General features: G+C 41.7%; 1 protein-coding gene across 1 annotated transcript; it reads right to left on the reverse strand.

Moving 5' to 3' along the window:
- Nucleotides 1-1,504: 1,504 nt before the first annotated feature.
- Nucleotides 1,505-17,120, reverse strand: AGBL3 (ATP/GTP binding protein like 3). The gene is given in 11 exon segments (XM_037388450.1): nt 1,505-9,932; nt 11,093-11,163; nt 11,325-11,427; nt 11,975-12,047; nt 12,050-12,095; nt 13,239-13,393; nt 14,200-14,649; nt 14,652-14,956; nt 15,461-15,600; nt 15,602-15,681; nt 17,111-17,120. Coding segments are annotated over 11 exon segments (1,599 nt in total). The 3' UTR covers nt 1,505-9,766.
- Nucleotides 17,121-18,402: the final 1,282 nt, after the last annotated feature.

Here is an 18,402-nt window from a genome sequence, read left to right on the forward strand (position 1 = left end):
AGGCTGGGATCATTCTCTCATTCCTGATTTGTGAAAAATGCTAGAAACCTGTAAAATATAATAGTATCCTACCTGAAATCCTTTCTGAATTGCTTGGCAGAAGCTGTAATAGGCAATTCTACTGTAAAAAGTAGAAAAAAAGAAAAATATTGAAAGTGTGTATCAGATCTCTTAAAAAAAATCAACACAATGAAACATCCAAATTTTGTCTTGGCCACTTCAGACTCAATAACTGACTGAGGCTGATACAGTTACTGTAACTCTACTTACTGTGCAGTAAGTAGAGTTACAGTAAGTGGAGTTACAGTACGCAGACATCTCTGGACACCAAGCCATTTACTCAGCTGACTGTGGGGATTAAGACTTTCTGCATATTGAACAGATTCTAACTCAAATGACCACCTCCCCTTCTTCACCTGTTGCCTAATAAAGGCTATTTGGCGATAAAGACATTGTAGGTAGCTCCCATTAAAACTGTTCCACAAAGTATAAAACTGAGTCAGGAGGTGAAGGTGCCAAAGGCAACATGGTTTTGTTTTGGTAAGTGTGTAGGTCTGTTGAACAATGCGTTCTCACTCGTAGCAGCTGCTCCAAGGAAAGCAAGTGTTTGACATTCCAATGATGCTGGACCAGTCTCATAACAAACATCTCCAGAGCACGAGTAGTATGTTGAGCCCCACTGGTCAAGCAACACTGGTGGGAGTGGGAGAGAAGAGCTGGTGCCACCTGGCAGACCCTCACAGGCCATACTTGATGACCTGCCCAGCTGCTGGTGCTCGCGGCTGTGCCACAGCAGGGTGCCCTGCGGCGTGAGCTGCGCCAGCCCTGGGGACACAGGGCTCCAGCGGGGTGGCAGCCTCCGGAGCGGGGGGCCACTGTGCTGAGGCGGCTGCTGAACAGGGGTCCGGGGCAGGTGAGATGAAAGTGGCTAAGCAACAGCAGCCTTTGGGCTAGAAATTGTTTCCCGTCAGATGCACATATAACACCTGCCTTCACTACACTGGTAAGACATCTCTAGAAGAGCAGTAGGAGGAAGAAAAAGGAGATATAAAGTGTTTTACAGGCTGTGGGATAGTACTTGAGTCCAGATATAAAAGCCACAGTAGCAAAACATTAAGAGACAGGATTTGTTTGTGTAGTTGTTTTTTTTCTCCTTCCTCTAAGCAACGTCAATTCCAGGAAAGCCTAGAAGAACGTGATCTGTTACATTTTAATCCTTTTGCTATAACTAGGATGGAACAGCTGCAGCTGGGGAATAAAGTGCTTTAAAGTCACACAAGATTGCAAAAACATATAAAAATGCATTTTTTATTAACCTCTTCTTTGGCAGGCAAGCCCTCATCAGTCATAACACTTAAATGTACTCAACTGTACCATACTTAAACTGTACTTAGCTGGACCGCCTGTCCCACAGAAGCCAATTACAGCTCTAACGACTTGTGTCGAGACAGGCTGGCAGAGGGAAAGTCACTTTTAACTCCATTTCTCCCTCCACACTGCAGGTGACTCATATCTTCACTCTGAAGACACAGATCTCAGCACGTCGGCTGGTGTGACAGGCACGGCCCTGGCACTGATGGCAGGTGGAGACCACATCTCCTCAAGCGGCAAAATCCCTGCTGCAGCCCGGGTCCCTGGCCTCCCTTTCGGCATGACCTGATCCAGGAGGTGCATCTTACCAGCCAGACATGGGCCAGGTTGGCTGCTGCTCGCTGCAGTGCTGCACAGCAAACAGCTCACCTGCAGGGTGTGGGGAGGCAGGAAACCACTGGGTAAGGTCTGTGTCCAACTGGTGAGAGGAACTAGGTCTGCCAGTGTGTGGGGAGCCGTATCCCTTGGACAAAAATAATGTTTACGACATTTTGAAGCTCATTTTATTCTAAGCAAAGAGGTGCTTTATATAGTTTATACTGAATGTAAATAATAATATTTAACACATCTGGCCAAAATACAGTAGGGAAGGCAAAACACAGGTGAGGAATATGAGGGATCAGACTGGGCTGCTGGCGGCTCAGGCTTCAACGGTGGGATAGAGCTGTGTCCGTAGAGAGAGCAAGCTGCGACCTTGACCGAGTGAACTCAAGAGACAAGAAGGAAGAGAGAAAACAGGATATGAGGCGAGGCTAGAGACCGGTGACAGGGCAGCTGCTGGCTCAGGACATGACATCCACCCATCTTAGCCAATCAACAGCTGTTGCTGAGCTTGCTAGCTGTAAGGGCGACCAATCAGAGAAGCTGGAGAAAGGGTCTACAAACCTGGAGAAACAAACAAGGGCGCGCTTTTTTGCTGCTTGCTATTTTGTTTGTTTTGCGTTATTTCCTGACGGTCGTAACTCAGTCACAACACACAGGGAAACTCGCTGGTTATATTTCTGTAGGTTAAAAAAACCCACATATTAAGAACACAGGATCCCCTCAATCAGTGAATCCAGTCCTCTCCTATCACAGGCACATCCTTCTTGCAAATCCTTTCACAAACCAAGTATCTGTCTTAGTTTTCCAGCTACCATGCCACTATGGTTTTGGATTATTTTTCTGGTTAAGCTCTCCAAGACAAAACCAAAGTAGTCGTAAGGCAGAATAGCTCTGGGTGCGTGCCTGAGGAAGAAAAAAGACAGGAATTCAGAACCAAGCACAAAGTTGTTACTAAAACATACCGCTACAGCATGACACTCTTAGCTTTTCAAGATCAAAAGAGTGAAAATCACATGAAAAAGGATCATCCTGAGAATTAATTCCAGTATTACTTATGTAGGCAGAGAATAAGTAACATGTTCTCACATTCCTCTCTTTAACTGATCTGTGATAGCTCCCCATGAATCCGTAAAACCCACAGGTTTATATAAAAACACAGATAATAGGTATGACTCTTAATATTTCTTACCTGGTCCTCATTGAGGAATTCTAGATCTTTGCTCAGCAGAAAATAACAGCTGAAGTACTGTTCTATATAATTTGCTGACATGACATCTGGAAAAGATTTAAATCTTTAAATTCTCTTCTTTCAATTAGAAGAATCCTTTGTTTTTCTTTTTGTAATTCTTGGAATGTTTCATGAGGCTTGTTTAACTGTGTAGGACAGGTCAGAACTGAAGAGAAATGTATTATCAGCTTTGCAAAATTTTGGCAATGTATGAGCTGTAAGGAGTTTTTAAAAGTGACACAGTACTGAAATTAACACTGCTCACAAGTGATTATCGGAATAAAAATTAATAACAATGACTAAAATCAATGAATACTGACTTATGGTACTGTGAGGTGAGGGCTGACAGCTTTGTATTCAGGACATTTCTGCTCTGCTATTTTCCTCATAGATTAACCAACATAGATGTTGGTTTTATATGCTTGATAGCGGGCTGTTTCCCACGGCTTTGTAGGTATCTGCTGTGCCACAAAGTTTGACACTAAGCACAGCAAATGCCGTTGTTTTTCAGTGCTCTGTCCACATCAATGTTTTCAATTAAAACCCTACCAAAAACTCTACCAAACCCTATCCTTAAACTCCTGAATTCAATAAACTCAACACTCCCGTAAGAAACCCATTTGGTTTTCATGTCAAAAACTAAAACTGTAAGTTTACGAAAATCAGATTTTTAAGGCCTGAAAGAATCACAGATTATCTCATAATTTGTGTACCATGAAAAATAGGCTAGCAATTTCATTCAGTTTGCTGTGAACCCTGTTGTAAACTGTGTGACTGAAGCGAGACAGAAAACCCACTACATCTGGAGTTTGCCCTAATAGGTGTTCTGACTCCCTGTCAAAACATACATCTGTTATTTCTAATGCAAACTTTTATCAGCTGCAGCCACAGCTTCTCATGCTTTTTTTTCCTTTTCATTACCTGATGCTATCTCTGCTATTCTGAGCTGCTCTACTGAAGAATGTCCTTATATTTTAGGAGACAATTGTCATCCCATAAGGTCTAATTTCATCATAAAGTGGCTGAACTCTTTAAAGTGTCATAACAAGAGGTTCTTAAATACTTGCAGGGGTTCCCTTTTATGTTCTTCTTTTTTAAAAAACTCTTTAAAATAATGATGACACCAGAAGTAGTCAAAATAATTCAGTATTAGTCTCAGAGAAATTCTACAAAGAAGTCAAGATAGCTTTTCCCTCCTCCTGTTTTTACATAGGCAAGAACTGTATTTGTCCCTGTGGCACAGTATGAAGATAACTCATGTTGAGCTACTTATTCACTGTGATATCAAAATCCTTCCCAGATTTCCTAGTTCTTGCAATGACACAAGTTCTCCAGTTCTGTTTTCTTAGTCTCCGCATTCACTTATTCTCTTTCGTCTCTATTGAAACCAATAAGTTCTGGTTGATCCCAATTTTCCATAAGATTTGGTCTGTCTTGTTTGACTTCAATGAATATTTTCTCCTCTAGTTTCTCTGGACCAAATGAATACATTATTAAAAATGCACATAACCCTACTGTCAATAGAAGCAAATATTTTTTCACCTGTCTGGAATTTGCCTCAGATTGTTTTTCTCCAGTGAGACTGTTCCAAATCAGTAAAACAGAGTGTAATAATGTGATGAAGACAGCTGAAACAAAAGAAAAATGAACTCTTCCAAATGCTGTGGCTGAGTGAAATCACAAAGAAATCAAAGAAATCTGTAATTATCTTTTTGGAACATACTCTTTACTGAGGTTTGAGATTATAGAAAAAAAAATATGGCTTATTAGGATTTTAAGAATTAAATAAACACATAATGTTTACCTTTTTTTCGCTGGGTCAAGTACCTGAAATATCTCATGTTGAGTTTCAATGTCCTAAGTCTGTGAAACAGAATGAAAACACAAATTATTTATATTATTAAGTTCCAAAAGACTGACAAAAAAGTATCATCAGGCAGCCACTTCATGGCTTGTTCAAAGTGTGTGCACGAGGTTAGGACAGGAGAAGCTTGGTCAGGGTTCAATAACTAGTGAGTGAAGAGTTAACTTGTAAAGGCGACTTTTTTTCTTTTCTTTCTTTCTTCCTTCCTCACCTCCCTGACCACCCTCCCCCACCGAGACCCCCCACCCCCAAAAAGCAGAAGGCAAGCTAGGCGTTCTGTATTTGGCCTGATTTTCAAAAGCTCAGAAAACTTGGCAGCTTGTGCTCGCTTTGCAAGCTGTTGGGTGCTCAGCATTATAAAAAATATTGACGTTAAATTCCTTTTCATGAAAGTAGTAGCATAACATTAGACTACATTATTTTCATCTACAGTTTTGAAGTGTTTGTCAGCTACAATGAGGCTTTCATTATGTAAATAGTTATGTAGGATGCTGAACAGCAACAATGGAGAAGTGATGCTTTTAAAAATGATTAGGTTTTATGCCAACTAGACTGATAATGACCCTTTAATAAACTTAATCCCATGGTAGTTGCTAAGCCAGCTAATGCTGAGTACTAAATCACACACTGAATGGTTAGGAAGGGGCATGATGCAGCTTTACAAGTATTGCCAGCACAAGTATTTCAGAGCAGGGGCTTGGTAATGATCCCAAAGTTAATTAAAAAAATTATTACCCGTTTCCCTTAAAAGTCCTGTGATCTTTCCCTTTCTCTTATCTTCACAGCATTCTACTGGACTGGAAAACACAACAGAAAATATTTTAATGGGCTTGGCAAAAATCTTGTTCAATAAGGTCAGCAGGTTCTGGTGACAAAATTGTCTAAAGTTGCAGTGGTTGAATTAAGTTGTCATGTATCAGTTTCTGGTCAGAAAAAGAGCACAACATGTTTCTACTGGGATGAAAAATGCTCATATTTTTGCTTTCATGACTTCTGTCTTTAGCAATGCTGTGAAAATGTTCTCCTCATGTTTTGGGTATTTTTCTGCACAGAAAATAGTATGTAAACATTTTGATTCATGAGGGAATATTATAGTTAGAAAGAAAAAAACCACTACCTCAAACAGTTCCAAATAAACATGATAATCACAATGCCAGAAGGAACACATGTAAGCAAGCTGCTCAAGATCAAATTCCTTATGCTGTGTTGTTCAGCAAATACTTACAAACCTGGACACAAACATAACGTATTGACAAGGGACCTTACTTCCTACTCAATATGGCTTGTTTATTTTTAGTCTGGGAACCTGGATGTCCATGCTTTCTCAGCAGTATGAATTGCCACTGCTCTGTTTTTCCAGTGTTGGGGCTTCTGAAAAGGCAGATTGGCATAAAATGCTAAAAGCTTGTGAAGTAGTGGTCTACCTATTGAACCAATGAAAGCATTAATATAGCAGCCAGCATTATAAAGTTTATGAACACAAAAAGAACATTACCCATCAAAACATTAACATGACTTCTTTCCAAATGACAGTTTGCTGTCTCTAGGCAAAAATAACAGTGCTCCTATTTTACATCTGAGGGTCATATAGTTTTCTAGGCTGAACATCAGCAAAGTGCCGTTGAGGGCTACGTACAGCTCCAGCACGATTTTCTGTCAAAACCTCTACTGTACCTGTGATATTCCTTGTTATTCACCTTTTTCAAATGTCTTTAAGAACTTCCATCAAGAGCAACAACAGAAGTTTTGGTAAGCCTTTTGATCTAATAATGTTAATTAGTCACTGAAGTAGATCTACATGGGAAAATTGTGCATAATCATAAAAAGAACAAGAGAAAGAAACTTCTGGCAGGAATTGTGATGTACTGATCTTTCAAACTCATTTGATAAGCTATTATTATTTTCTTTACATAGTAACAGTATCACTCTGATGTGTTTTTCTCCTACTATACATCCAGCAACAGCACATTAATTAATTGCATGAAAGATGCATGAATGCAATTCATACAATCTCATTGCATGAAAGATATCTTTGCCTGTGTTTCAGCACAAAAATTACAGAATAAGACCTAGTGAAGTTCCACTTAACTAATAGTTTTGCAATGTGCACTGGTGTTTATAGGTATTGGCAGGCATAGCCTTACAGAATCAGACTCTTAGGTGGCCAAAGCTGTGTTGAGTCCTGAAGATACTCATCCTCTCCTAAGACAGGCATATGATGGGATGGGCTCTGTACCCAGAGGGATCTCTGCTGGAGAAGACTTCTCTTTATTATTACATTAGTGATTAATTTCTAAAGTGCAGTCACTCAAAATAGAGAGGTTCAAGTAATCACCTAAAGCTGTGGTTTCAGACTGCTGAGATCTCCAAAGGGCTTTCGTCCCTGCTCCTAGCTAGTGTTTTCCCCCAACCCTTAAACTGGCTCTGATGCTCCAAAAAACGTTGTGTGAGCTGATTTAACTCATTAACACAGAAGAAAACCGACTCATTCTTTTTGCTGGTTTTTTTTCCTATCAGCTTGGTGTGTTAAACCAGGTCACTGGCAGGGACCGAACATCAGAGGGATGTAAGGGGAAGGAACACACAGCAAGGAATGTGGCAGGAGGAAACAAGGGAGGACAGAAAGTGGTTGTTAAACACTGTCAGAATGAGGAAAATGCTAATCCATTATTTAGTACAGATCCTAAAGTAATTAAGCTTTAACAAATGCTCTTGTGTTTCTGGAAGGCATCCCTGCCCTTTTTTGTTCTTGGATGTTTCTTTTATGTATATTACTAAGCAAGTCTACCAGTTTTAAAGACTAAACTAAACGGATAAGAAACAATACCCTAACTTTCTGCAGTAGCCTTCTGTGTTTTTCTGGACTTTATCTAAAGCAGTGTTACACCCCTCCAATTCTTCTTCTGAGTTTGAAATTCTCCTGAAATCACAATTATCCAACAGGGTTCCATATCTCCCATGTCACCTGGATAAATCTCATTACATATCCTTTAATCCCAATCCCTGGGATGAATACCACACACAGATGTTTTGCAATAAGCAGTTATGAATGAAAGTCATGTGGCAGCCTGCTCAATATACAGCTTAGTCACAGATATGAGGCAAAACCTGCCTGCCTTGCTTGTATGTACCATTTATAGACCCCAAGAAAATCATGCTTATGGCTATCAGAAAAAAACAAAATCAATCCCGCTGACTGGCATGGTGAGTGTTTTAATACAAACAAGGATATTTTTAGCAAATGAAGTAGAAAGGCTCAGAGTTTTAGGCAAATTTTTCTCAGGCTGCTAGTCCTCAGAGCTGCCGGCCCCATGTCACACTGGCACCCTGCTGGCCAGACCAGAGGAGGTGGGGCAAGAAAGCATGAGGGGCTGGGAAGTACCAAAAGGCCCTGGATTCTTGGTGTCAACCAGAAGATTTAACTAGCTAACTTTGGAGTTCATTTAACATTTTCATTCTAAAGTTTTCATTAATAATTTGTTTTTTTAAATCCAGCACTGGGAAATGTGCCCATGTGGATTTATTACTCACATATGAATAAACTCAATCCCAAAGGTAAAGTTACAAGAACAAACATAACAGAGGATACATTAAGGAAAAAATACTTCAAAACTCACCCCTCCCTGCATACTTTCACCAACCCTCTGCTACCAGTCCTTGTACTGTACAAAAGAGACTTTTCATCCAACTCACTACAGAAGCCCTCCTGTAACCAATATAGTCCTGGAAACACAATGGCATCAGTGGTGGAACTTCCTGCTTGGTTCTTCAGCACTGCAGGGGAAGAAATTTCAAGCTGTGGATAAACATTAAAAGTCAACACCATCCTCACAGACCTTTCCATCCACCCATGTGGGCTGGGTGAGTGGAAAGGCTCTCTGGACTTCACCTTCCTGAAGTACAGAACCCAGCAGCTTTGCTTTAACTCTAGGTGAGTGGGACTAGGTGGAACTGTTGCAATTTGCACAGGCATGTGTTCTCCGTATAACCCCTCCAGGGACAAACGCCTCCAGGGAAGGGCAGAGCACATGAAGGGATCTGTGGCAGCTTCCCTCATCACAAGTGCATTCATGACAGCTTACCTGACTACGTCATGTTTCAAACTCTCATCTCTGAAACTAGATCTAAAACTCAAAATCATGCAATTTGTTGACCAGCCCAGTTACATGAAATGCCTATCTGCATATTTTGCAAAGTGTTACAGGGGTCACTTCAATTTTACACACTCTTAGGACAGAGCCCTGGTACTAGATTCCCCTTTTTCTGTTGTTTATTTAATGTATTTATGTCACAAACAGGAAGCAACAATTTATAAGAACTGTTATTGTTGGCTAAAATTCATCCTCAAGCGTTCTAAAAGTAATACACTCACCAAAGTTTGTTTTGTTTATCTACAGGAAATATCTTGAGTAATATTATGGCAATCACAGGCACCAAAGAAATAAACACCAAGCAAATAAGGACAAAAAGCCTGATGTTTCAACCCATTCTTTTCAGCAAAATAAGTAAATACAGATTTCAGGAAAATTAAACGTCTCATTGCCCTTCAGTGAAAGTGGTTTGTTAAATCTGGGGCTACATTTGCCCGTGGGCTTAGAAGTAGGCAACGGGGCAGTCTGATGCTGACAGCACAGCACCAGTGTGATGGCTTGTCTGCGTGTGTGAGAGGAGAACACAGCTCCTGAACACTGAACTGGGTAACTGCACGGTACGGCTGACACCAGTGTACCTGGGCACGATACTTCTTGTGCTTCAAGCTGGTGCCCTCCTCCTCCTCCCCCTGACCCTGCTTACTCAGCTGTACTACAGAAGCTGACAGCTAGAAAGCCTGGCTTCCTTCTTTTGGAGCAAAACCACCACCTTCTGGACAATCTGGGTTAAGCTATAAGGAAAATTAATACTGTTGCTCTGCACTGTTCATTTGGACTGTACCTCTATAGACTATTGATTTGTTAATTACTATTCTGACTGACTCAATCCTAAAGCTCTTTCAAATAGAGCCTGTTAAACTCTAGCAATTCTTTCCCAGTGGCATTCAGGACAGACATGAAAATAGCCAAGAAAAAGTCATAGCATACCTTAATACCTAGTATTAGCTGGTGTGCAACAAGACCACAGGAGTCTGTGCTGTCAGAAGTTTGGCTGCTGTGGAAGACGAGCATTGTTTTGTTTAATTTCCAGATTTGGTGATTGCAAACAGTATTTTGCAGCACTCATTCCAACTGTTAGCATGTGTCTTCTGTAGTAACCCTAGCTGTAGAGTTGCATATGTGTTTTCCACACGCCTGTCTTCCAGATCCACATTTTGCTTTTACAGACCTACAGCTAACCTGCAAAAGGTGGGCATCATCATCTTAGAGAAAGCTTGGTTATTGAAAGAGATGGGATCTGTCCAGATGGCACCTCCTGCTTCTACCTAGGTTTCTTTTTGTGCTCCCTCCCCTCCTAAATCCTCTCACAGAACATCATCCCCTTTATTCCCGGGAAGCCTTCTCCTAGTTCTCTGATGATACAATCAGTGTCTGGTGTCTCTCTTTTATTTCCTTGCAGTTCAGCACCAATTGCGCGGCTCAGCTCTTGAATTCTATATTCTGGGCACCTAAAGTTTGATGAGATAGATCCTTATCTATGTTATTATGTATTATGTTATTATGTATTATATAAACTTATTAATGTTTTCCCAAAAAAGAAAGGTACAAAGTTTTTATTCCCTAATAAACGGCCATAGAGCCACAGCTGTTCATAACACATAAATGTCCCCCTCTCACAAATCACATGCACAATTGACTTGCCGTCACTCACAGTCAGCACTGGTACAGGAAGAGCTGATCACGTTTAATAGGGGTATCGTTTGGTCAGCATACAGATTCTTGGACTGCTATCAGTTACCCTGAACTTAGCCCCTTTGACTAAATGGAATCAGACTAGAGTCTTCCATAGTTAATGAAATTAGGTTTACACAAACCCAAACAATATACCTTATATTATGGCTAGATTGCTCTGCAAAATGTAAGGCTGAAAAAAAGCCTATTGATTTAAGTGATATAACAGACCAATTTAAGTGATATAACAGTTTCATTTCTCCTCAGGAAGGCCATCCGGGGAAGATACTGAGTTCTGCTTCTGATGAACTGGCTGTTAAAGTTTGGGTATATGATTTGTATGCAGTTTTTCAAGGAGTGTTAAAGGAGTGTGACTATTAAAAGTCTAATTTCAGTAACATTTCTAATATTTACTCTGGCACTCTTTATGAAGTGAAAAAAACATATAATAAAGTATGGCATATCTGAATAGTTCTAAGATACCTGGAATCTCAGTCTAACACATCAGAATTCAGGACCCTGGAGTTCACTCTGGCTTGCTGTTTCACTACCTTCTTGTGTTCCATCAGGCACAGATAGTAACAAGAAACACCACAATTTTAGTTTACTGCTTAAAGAACACCATTATCAAATTTATTCTTGCTATAAACCTATAGCGTATTATGTTTTGTTACAGTAGGAGGAACTGAGGCAGGAGAAAAGGCCTAGGGGGTACTTTCCTTACCTCCCTGTTGTGAACACAGTAGTTCAAAAGAGCATCACAGAAATGCTGTCCTATTGACTGCAAGTCCTTCATATTGAAATGGGTGCTTTGCAGCCTGCAGCATCAATATGAGCAAGACAGAAATGAAAATGTCAGTCTTCCTGCTGACTGCTAGGTATCTGTGATACTTCAGGATGGTGGCTGACTGCAGACTTACATATCTTTCACTGCCAGATGCTAGACAGGTCTATAACTGCTGGAGTTTTATACAGATGATATTACATATCATTATTCTGCCTATATGAACAAGTCTATCCCCTCAGAAGCGGTTAACTATAATGCATAGTTAATGGATAACTCATTACAAAATTTCCTAAAAATACAATTGGCTTTAGTCACTGCTTTTAATTTGCCATCCACTAATGTTGTTTCATGGTACATATGCAATAATACTAGCGGTGGCCTGAAAGGTTGCTAGGTGAATGCCTTAGTTTTCTGTTTTTTCCAACTTTTATCTTAAATCATCACTACTTTCTACCCAATAAGACAGAACACCAACAAGGGGATTGTAGCTCAAGCCACCATTTTCCATGAAAAAACAAAAGTAAAGGTCTTGTTTGATGATTCCTACTAAATAGCTATAGGGAATTGTCTCCCCCAACTTAAAGTCACAGACAGAGGCTTCCAAAGTGTAGCTGTTGTTGATGTTAATCTTCCACACTACCACTCGGCCTGGCTGCCTTTGTTCTTTCGTACTCTGAAACGGCAGTCTGGGAATGAAAACTTAAAAGACACAACATTAGCCTTTGAAGTCTGGAATATATAGGAAATAGGAAGATGCAATAATTTCATTTTAACCCTGCAGGTTTTTTTAAATCTTATCTACCAGGTAAGCGATTGTGAGTTTTCACTCTACTTTAATATTGCACAGCATAGCTCACAGCATACTGTTATTACTGGTATAATGGAGATGTAGGTGAAATAATAGCCCTTAGGCTAAAAGCTTATTTTACTTTAAGAATTTCTGAGATATATGCAAATAATTTTTATGTGGCTGTACTTACTGTTTCTAAACAACCCTATACAGACAGCTGACCAGCTGAGTTACCAGAAATCCTGTTATATACCAACATCCATATTTACTAAAAAGTTGGAATAGGTCTTCTTTCATGAGTTAATAGACCAACAGTTTGATGCAACCAATCTGGAGCTCACAACCACCTCATTACTGATATTACTGATATATATACTGATATCCGAGGAAAACAGCATTAGCTGCACGTATGCAATGACATCTAGTAGGTTAGTTTGTGTGCTGTTTTATTCCTGAGCCTTCGAAACCTTTTTTCAAAGGCTCAAAAGAAGCTTACTGCAGTCAGATTTTGCTGGTAAATGACATATTTTAAAAGCAGTCATTTCCTACTGAACTTTTTTCCCCCTAATTGAAATAGCTTACACAAACATAGTGATTTTGACAGAATTTTCAACAGAAGTTTTCAAAAGGATTCAGTCCGGAGGAAACATTTTTCTTCTTTAGCTTCTTGTTTACTTACTTGTTTGTTTGTAATTCTACAGTATGTTTTAAAGCTGCCTTTAATATAAGAGTACACAATATTTAGTGTTCATTTTTGACATTATTAAAACAATGCTACTTTGATATTTCATATTTTTTTCATTATTTAAAAAAAAAGTTTTTTAAAAATGCTAACTTTATGTCCCAGTTCAGCATGATACATTTGGAGTGCTGGAATTTCAAAGGAGTTAACATTTCATATTCCTACCATTTCTAGTTTTAGCCAATTGAAGATTATTTTACCGGCTGAAGTGTGGTCTTTTAATAAATGTGATACCTTAACAAAAAATTAGGTAACTCGGATGGTGCTTGATTTTTTAGGTGAGTAAGTTTCTAGCCAAATATTTGCTTACCTTATCTGGGCAGCTCTTGCTCAGCAAGAGTGGGAAGACACATGGATGCACATATAGTACTTCTGCTTGCTGCTTTCTCTCACAACCACACGTGAAGCTATAGTAGCTGAATATGATGCTGAAGGTCAGTAGCACTTGAGCAGACATAATTAATACTAATTATGGGGCACTCACTCTCTCCATATAGTAAGAAAGAGAGAGGAATTCTCATGGAAAAGAAGGAAAGGCACCGTGCTCATCCCCTGTAAGCTAAGGATCTACATGCCAAAATATTCATTTGAAAGAATACAGATCTTACTTAAAACAGACTGTAACTAGATTAAAAACATTAAATTTATTAATTCTGACACTGTTTTTTTGCAGAAGAGTCAAGTTTGTATTAATTTGTTACAGAAGTTAAACCAGAGGGATTTGTTTTAATAGCTGAAGGTTTAGTTTAATACCCAAAGGTTTAGATTTATATCCAGAGTATTAATGTCTCTGTGACTGGAAGTCTGCATAAGAGATCAAACATATTTGTTTCAAAACATACAGGAAACTTGGCAATCTTTGCTGTCAAATGGACATCTGGGATCTATTTTTAACCTAACTTCATTCTGGGCTGTGGTTGTATGCCAGAAAAGATGAAAATGAAAGAAATAAGGAATTTATATGTAGATTTTGGCAAAGGATAGTGGGGAGAATTATGCTGATAATGTTTTGATGAAAACTCTTACTTTGGAGATATAACTTATTACCAGAACAGAGAAAGTATATTAAAGGAAAACCGGCACAATACTGAAGAAAAAAATAACCTACTCTGAAATGCAACTGAATGTAAACAGAACAATCAGAAAGGCTTGGGTACAGGGCAAAGATGTAAGTTCCAAAAATTCCAAAACAATAAGGGACATAGGGAAGTCACGCTAACAAAGAGACAGTAGAAAGGAAAATAATCTATTCCAATGGGAAATAAAATGACATTACCTTTTGATCATGCTTCAGATATATGAGATAGAAGGGTAAAATTTCTTCACATTAGATCTGTATTTGCGGTTCAAGTCCCGACCTGTTAAAGAGCAGCGGTGACCTCCCACAATGACACCATCTGGATTCAACATGGGTACCACTCTGAAGACAAAATTGTCCTGCAGGAGTTGAGCTTTGTCTGAATTGCCAAGAATGTAATCTAGAAAGCCCTTTGACACCCAGGAACTATTAGTTTCTCCGAGATGCACCCTTGCGGTAAGTATCACAGCCTTCCTCCCGGTGCCCTTGCCACTTCTGGGGGGGTTGGTGGTAGTTAAAGCATACGCTGTGTTTCCTGCCAGTGAATAGCACAAGATATGAATCTTGCAGAATTTGGGCTTCACTGATCTTTAGAGATGGCAGGTGTAAGGATAGCAGTGGGCAAAGTAGCAGGTGTCTTGGTATGAGTGAACTGGAATGCCCAAGTGAGTGAGAAATACTGATGTCTGCCTTGGCCCCTGTTGGTTTTGTAATACTTGATTTCATTTCCAGCCCTTTGCCAGCCAACCTTGTGTTTCTTAGCATTGGCTTCTGAGTACAACAGTGGCCACAAGCCATGCTTATATAGGCTGTTACACTTGGTAAAATTGACAATAGTGAAGCGATACGGCATCCCTGCCTGCGTACTCGTTAATTTGAAGTAGTACCACTGTATGCGTCTGCTTGTGTGGAGGTCAGTGCATGGGGTCAGCTGCTACTCAAATTCATTGCTGGTAGGCAGAAAGAAGAGAAGCAGTTGTGATGCTGGTTAGCGCTGCGGTATGATGCAGTGCCAAATAATGCAGACTACCATGAAAAAGCACACCACAGTGAAACAGGCGCAAATGCAGTTTACACTGTCATAAAGTCTGTGCAGCTGCTAGGAAAAGACACCTAACCACAACTAGTCAATAATGCAACTGTTATCTTAATTACGACTTCTAACAATAACTGGGACTTCTGAAAATTTTCTCCACATTATGCTTTAAAAGGAGGTGCTTAAGAAATGGTGTTTAGCTTGTGTGGGTGATTATCACCTATAGAAAACATTCAGTGCTATCAGATCATTTCAAGTGAAGGCTACCTGCAACTACTTTTGAAGCTCATTCAACTAATGTAAAACTAGCGCAAACCCGGAGTAACACATACTGCTCAGAAACTGATAGCAGGCTGCTGATACAACAACTCTGATAATAACACCATCTTAATAACAGACAAAAAGATTAGAAACTTACACTTTGACCACCTTCTGCAAATTCACACTCTCAAACTGTGCTTCAAAGATCAGTGTGTTGTCCCCTTTCTGATGGAGGATCTGCTTCAGGGGGCAGAGACTTCTCACTTGGGAATACATAAACCAGGAGATTTTGTTAGATAGGGGAAGGAGCAGAACAGGTATCTTTCATTTCAGTCTGAGTCATTTTAGGGAACACCTGCACCCTTCTGAAAACTCCTTCTAGAAAAAGACAACTTGATGGAGTTGAACTTAAAGGATTATCTTGGTTAAGCATAAAAGAAATTATACAAAGATTTTGCTGCTCATGCCCACTTAACCTTATGGATTTCAGCCAGCCTAAGATCCGACTCTGTCTTGGAGGTCCCTGTGTCTCTCTGCATGAGCAAAGGGCAGTTCATACTCTGTACTTATGCAAAGCAACTGGGTTAGATGGAAAGACTGCAGGACTCAGCTCCCCCTGGGTTCTTGCACCAGTCAAACGGGTAACTTCTTACTCACAAATCATATGTAGTTGACAACTCTTGCCATCAGTTTGTTATTAAATCTCTGTATTCAATTATTCTAGTCTAGAAGCAAAAAATACGACACCCAAACCAAGCAGCAATCACTTTTATACTGCAAGTAATGTTTTCCCATCACATTTAGCATGCAATTTGAGCCCGTCCCTCCTTTTACCCTCTTCTGCTTTTTCCTCAGATGAGGGGTTCACAGAGGCATAACTGAACTTTCTACTACAATCTCTGTTACTTTAGTTCATTAAGGGCCAGAATGTCTAGATTTGCCATCAGCAATAATTTACTTTTTTGTTTGGGAAGTTGTTTTGGTTACAGAATATTCTTGATGTAATTTTAGTAGTCAAGGATCCTCCCTTTACAGAACCATGACAGGAATTGTTTTTAATATTTATTTGCTTTCTCTGTATTGGTGTCAATAAGGTGGCAAAGGCCTGCAAACCCAGGGTAACAAAAACTTCCTTGTCACCCCCAAACTGCACCCACAAAATAGAGAGAGGATGTGGCACTTCTGCCGACAGCGGGAGCCCAGAGATCCCGCTGCAGTCAGTGCAGCCCTGCTGGTGGCTCCGGCAGGAGCTGCGCTCTGACACTTTGGTTAGGGCCAGCTCAGGGAAAAGGAGAAAGGTGAAAACTGCAGGTATTTCTCGGCTGCAACGACGTACTACGTGACTGTGGTTTCACACTGCTGATACTGAATTGGCTGTCTTATCAAAATTCCCTGCCACCTAACTTTCTATCTAGCAAAATGAAGGATTTGTACCGGTGGCCAGACACCGATCATCAGACTGTTGGATTCTCAGTTCCTGTATTCTTGCTTCTCTCTATCGCCTTACTGCTGGATCCACCTGAGGAGAAACTGCTGCCTTACCATGCTGCCAAATATGGGGGATGGACCCCACGCCATACAGCAGGGTTAGATCCTGTTCGGATCAGTTGTGTCTGCCCTTGCTTGGCCGGGGCTCCGCTAGAGATGTATGCTGCAGCAGCCTGTCTTATTCTCTCCTGTAGTGTTGCTAAAGCTCTGACAGTAACACCCAGGAAGTTCTGTAAAACAAGATTCCTTTAAGTAATTTTTTCATTCCTTGAATCAGTGTTGCCATATGCAAAAGAACACAGCGTTCAGTGTACTGTACTGTTCCTCATGATTGCAGTTACTACAGACCCACAGGGGTTTTCTAGTTTTCCAGTTTGCTAGCTGGAATACCTACTTGAATTCAACTACTTTCTGTTTAGCTGAATTCCATTCACAGTTCCTCTGCTCTTCCCTTCCTCTTCATGCTCTTCCTTAACATTAAGGAAGTGTTCCAGTAGTTAATCCAGTAAAACTGTTTCTGGAAACACCTGTATCAGTGAAACGCTATGGAATGAAACGCATGCCTAAAATCTGAGAGCTCTGTCATGGGGCATTTAATTTTTCTGCATGGGAGTCACCATTAGATCCTTTCCCAGACCAGACTTCAGCAGGGCCTGCAGGAACTCTGCAGCAGGGAGTTCCCAGCCAGGCATTCCCTCCCAGCTCCTGCCGACTCCAAAATCAAACCGAGTGGGAACCAGAGCGCTGCTGCTGTCCCGGGCGGCGGGACAGGGCGCCCCGACGAGGCGGCGCGACACCCCCCGCGCGGAACGCCGCACTCCCCGCCACTCTCGCGAGAGTTCGGCGGCTGGGCGGGGGGAGCGCGCCCCCGGCGGGGGGGTGGGGGGGGTGGGGGGCGGCCCGGGCGCGGGGCCGTAGGGGGCGGGTGTCGCGGCCCCTCGTCCCGCCCTCGGTGGCCGGCGGGGCAGCGCGGGCCGAGCCGCGGGTTTGTGCCGCAGCGGCCCCGGGTAGCGAGCAGGGAGCGGGGTGCAGCCCTGAGGCCCAGGCTGGTGCGCGGCGTGGCGGGGGCTGTGCGACGGCTTCCAAGTGCCTGCTGGTGCCGCTGCTGGCTCGGGCTGCGGGGTGTGCGGGGGGAAAGGCATTTGCTTTCTGTCGGGTGTGAACGTTAGACCTGGAAGTCATGGAATGCCAGCCGCACGACACATCACTGTGAAGTACGGTGTTGACAAACCCCGTGCATTTACAGCGCCAGGCAGCGCCGCCTCCTCCCAGTGTGTTACCTGGCCGCAGCTACAGCCTGGCCCGTGACAGCGCAGCGGCCCCCGGGCGACCCCCGCCCCCTGCAGCAGCCCCCGCAGCTGGGGCAGGGCGCTTTCGGCTGCTGGAGGCGTGAGCAGGCAGCTCCCGTGGGCCGTACACGGGCCGTGACCTGTTGGACACACCAGGGGATACAGCTGCTCCGGGCGCCCCGGGGCTGAGGGACAGAAGGATGCGTTTGCCAAACGTAACCTTTCTTACTGTGTCGTGTCACAGGTGCCTTCTGTAGAGTTCTAGTAGCCCTTTCATGGACAGATGATCTTCTACTGAGTAATCTGTTTTCTAGTTTCTTGT

The sequence above is a fragment of the Falco rusticolus genome, chromosome 5, assembly GCF_015220075.1.
Source record: "Falco rusticolus isolate bFalRus1 chromosome 5, bFalRus1.pri, whole genome shotgun sequence".
Lineage (NCBI taxonomy): Eukaryota > Metazoa > Chordata > Aves > Falconiformes > Falconidae > Falco > Falco rusticolus.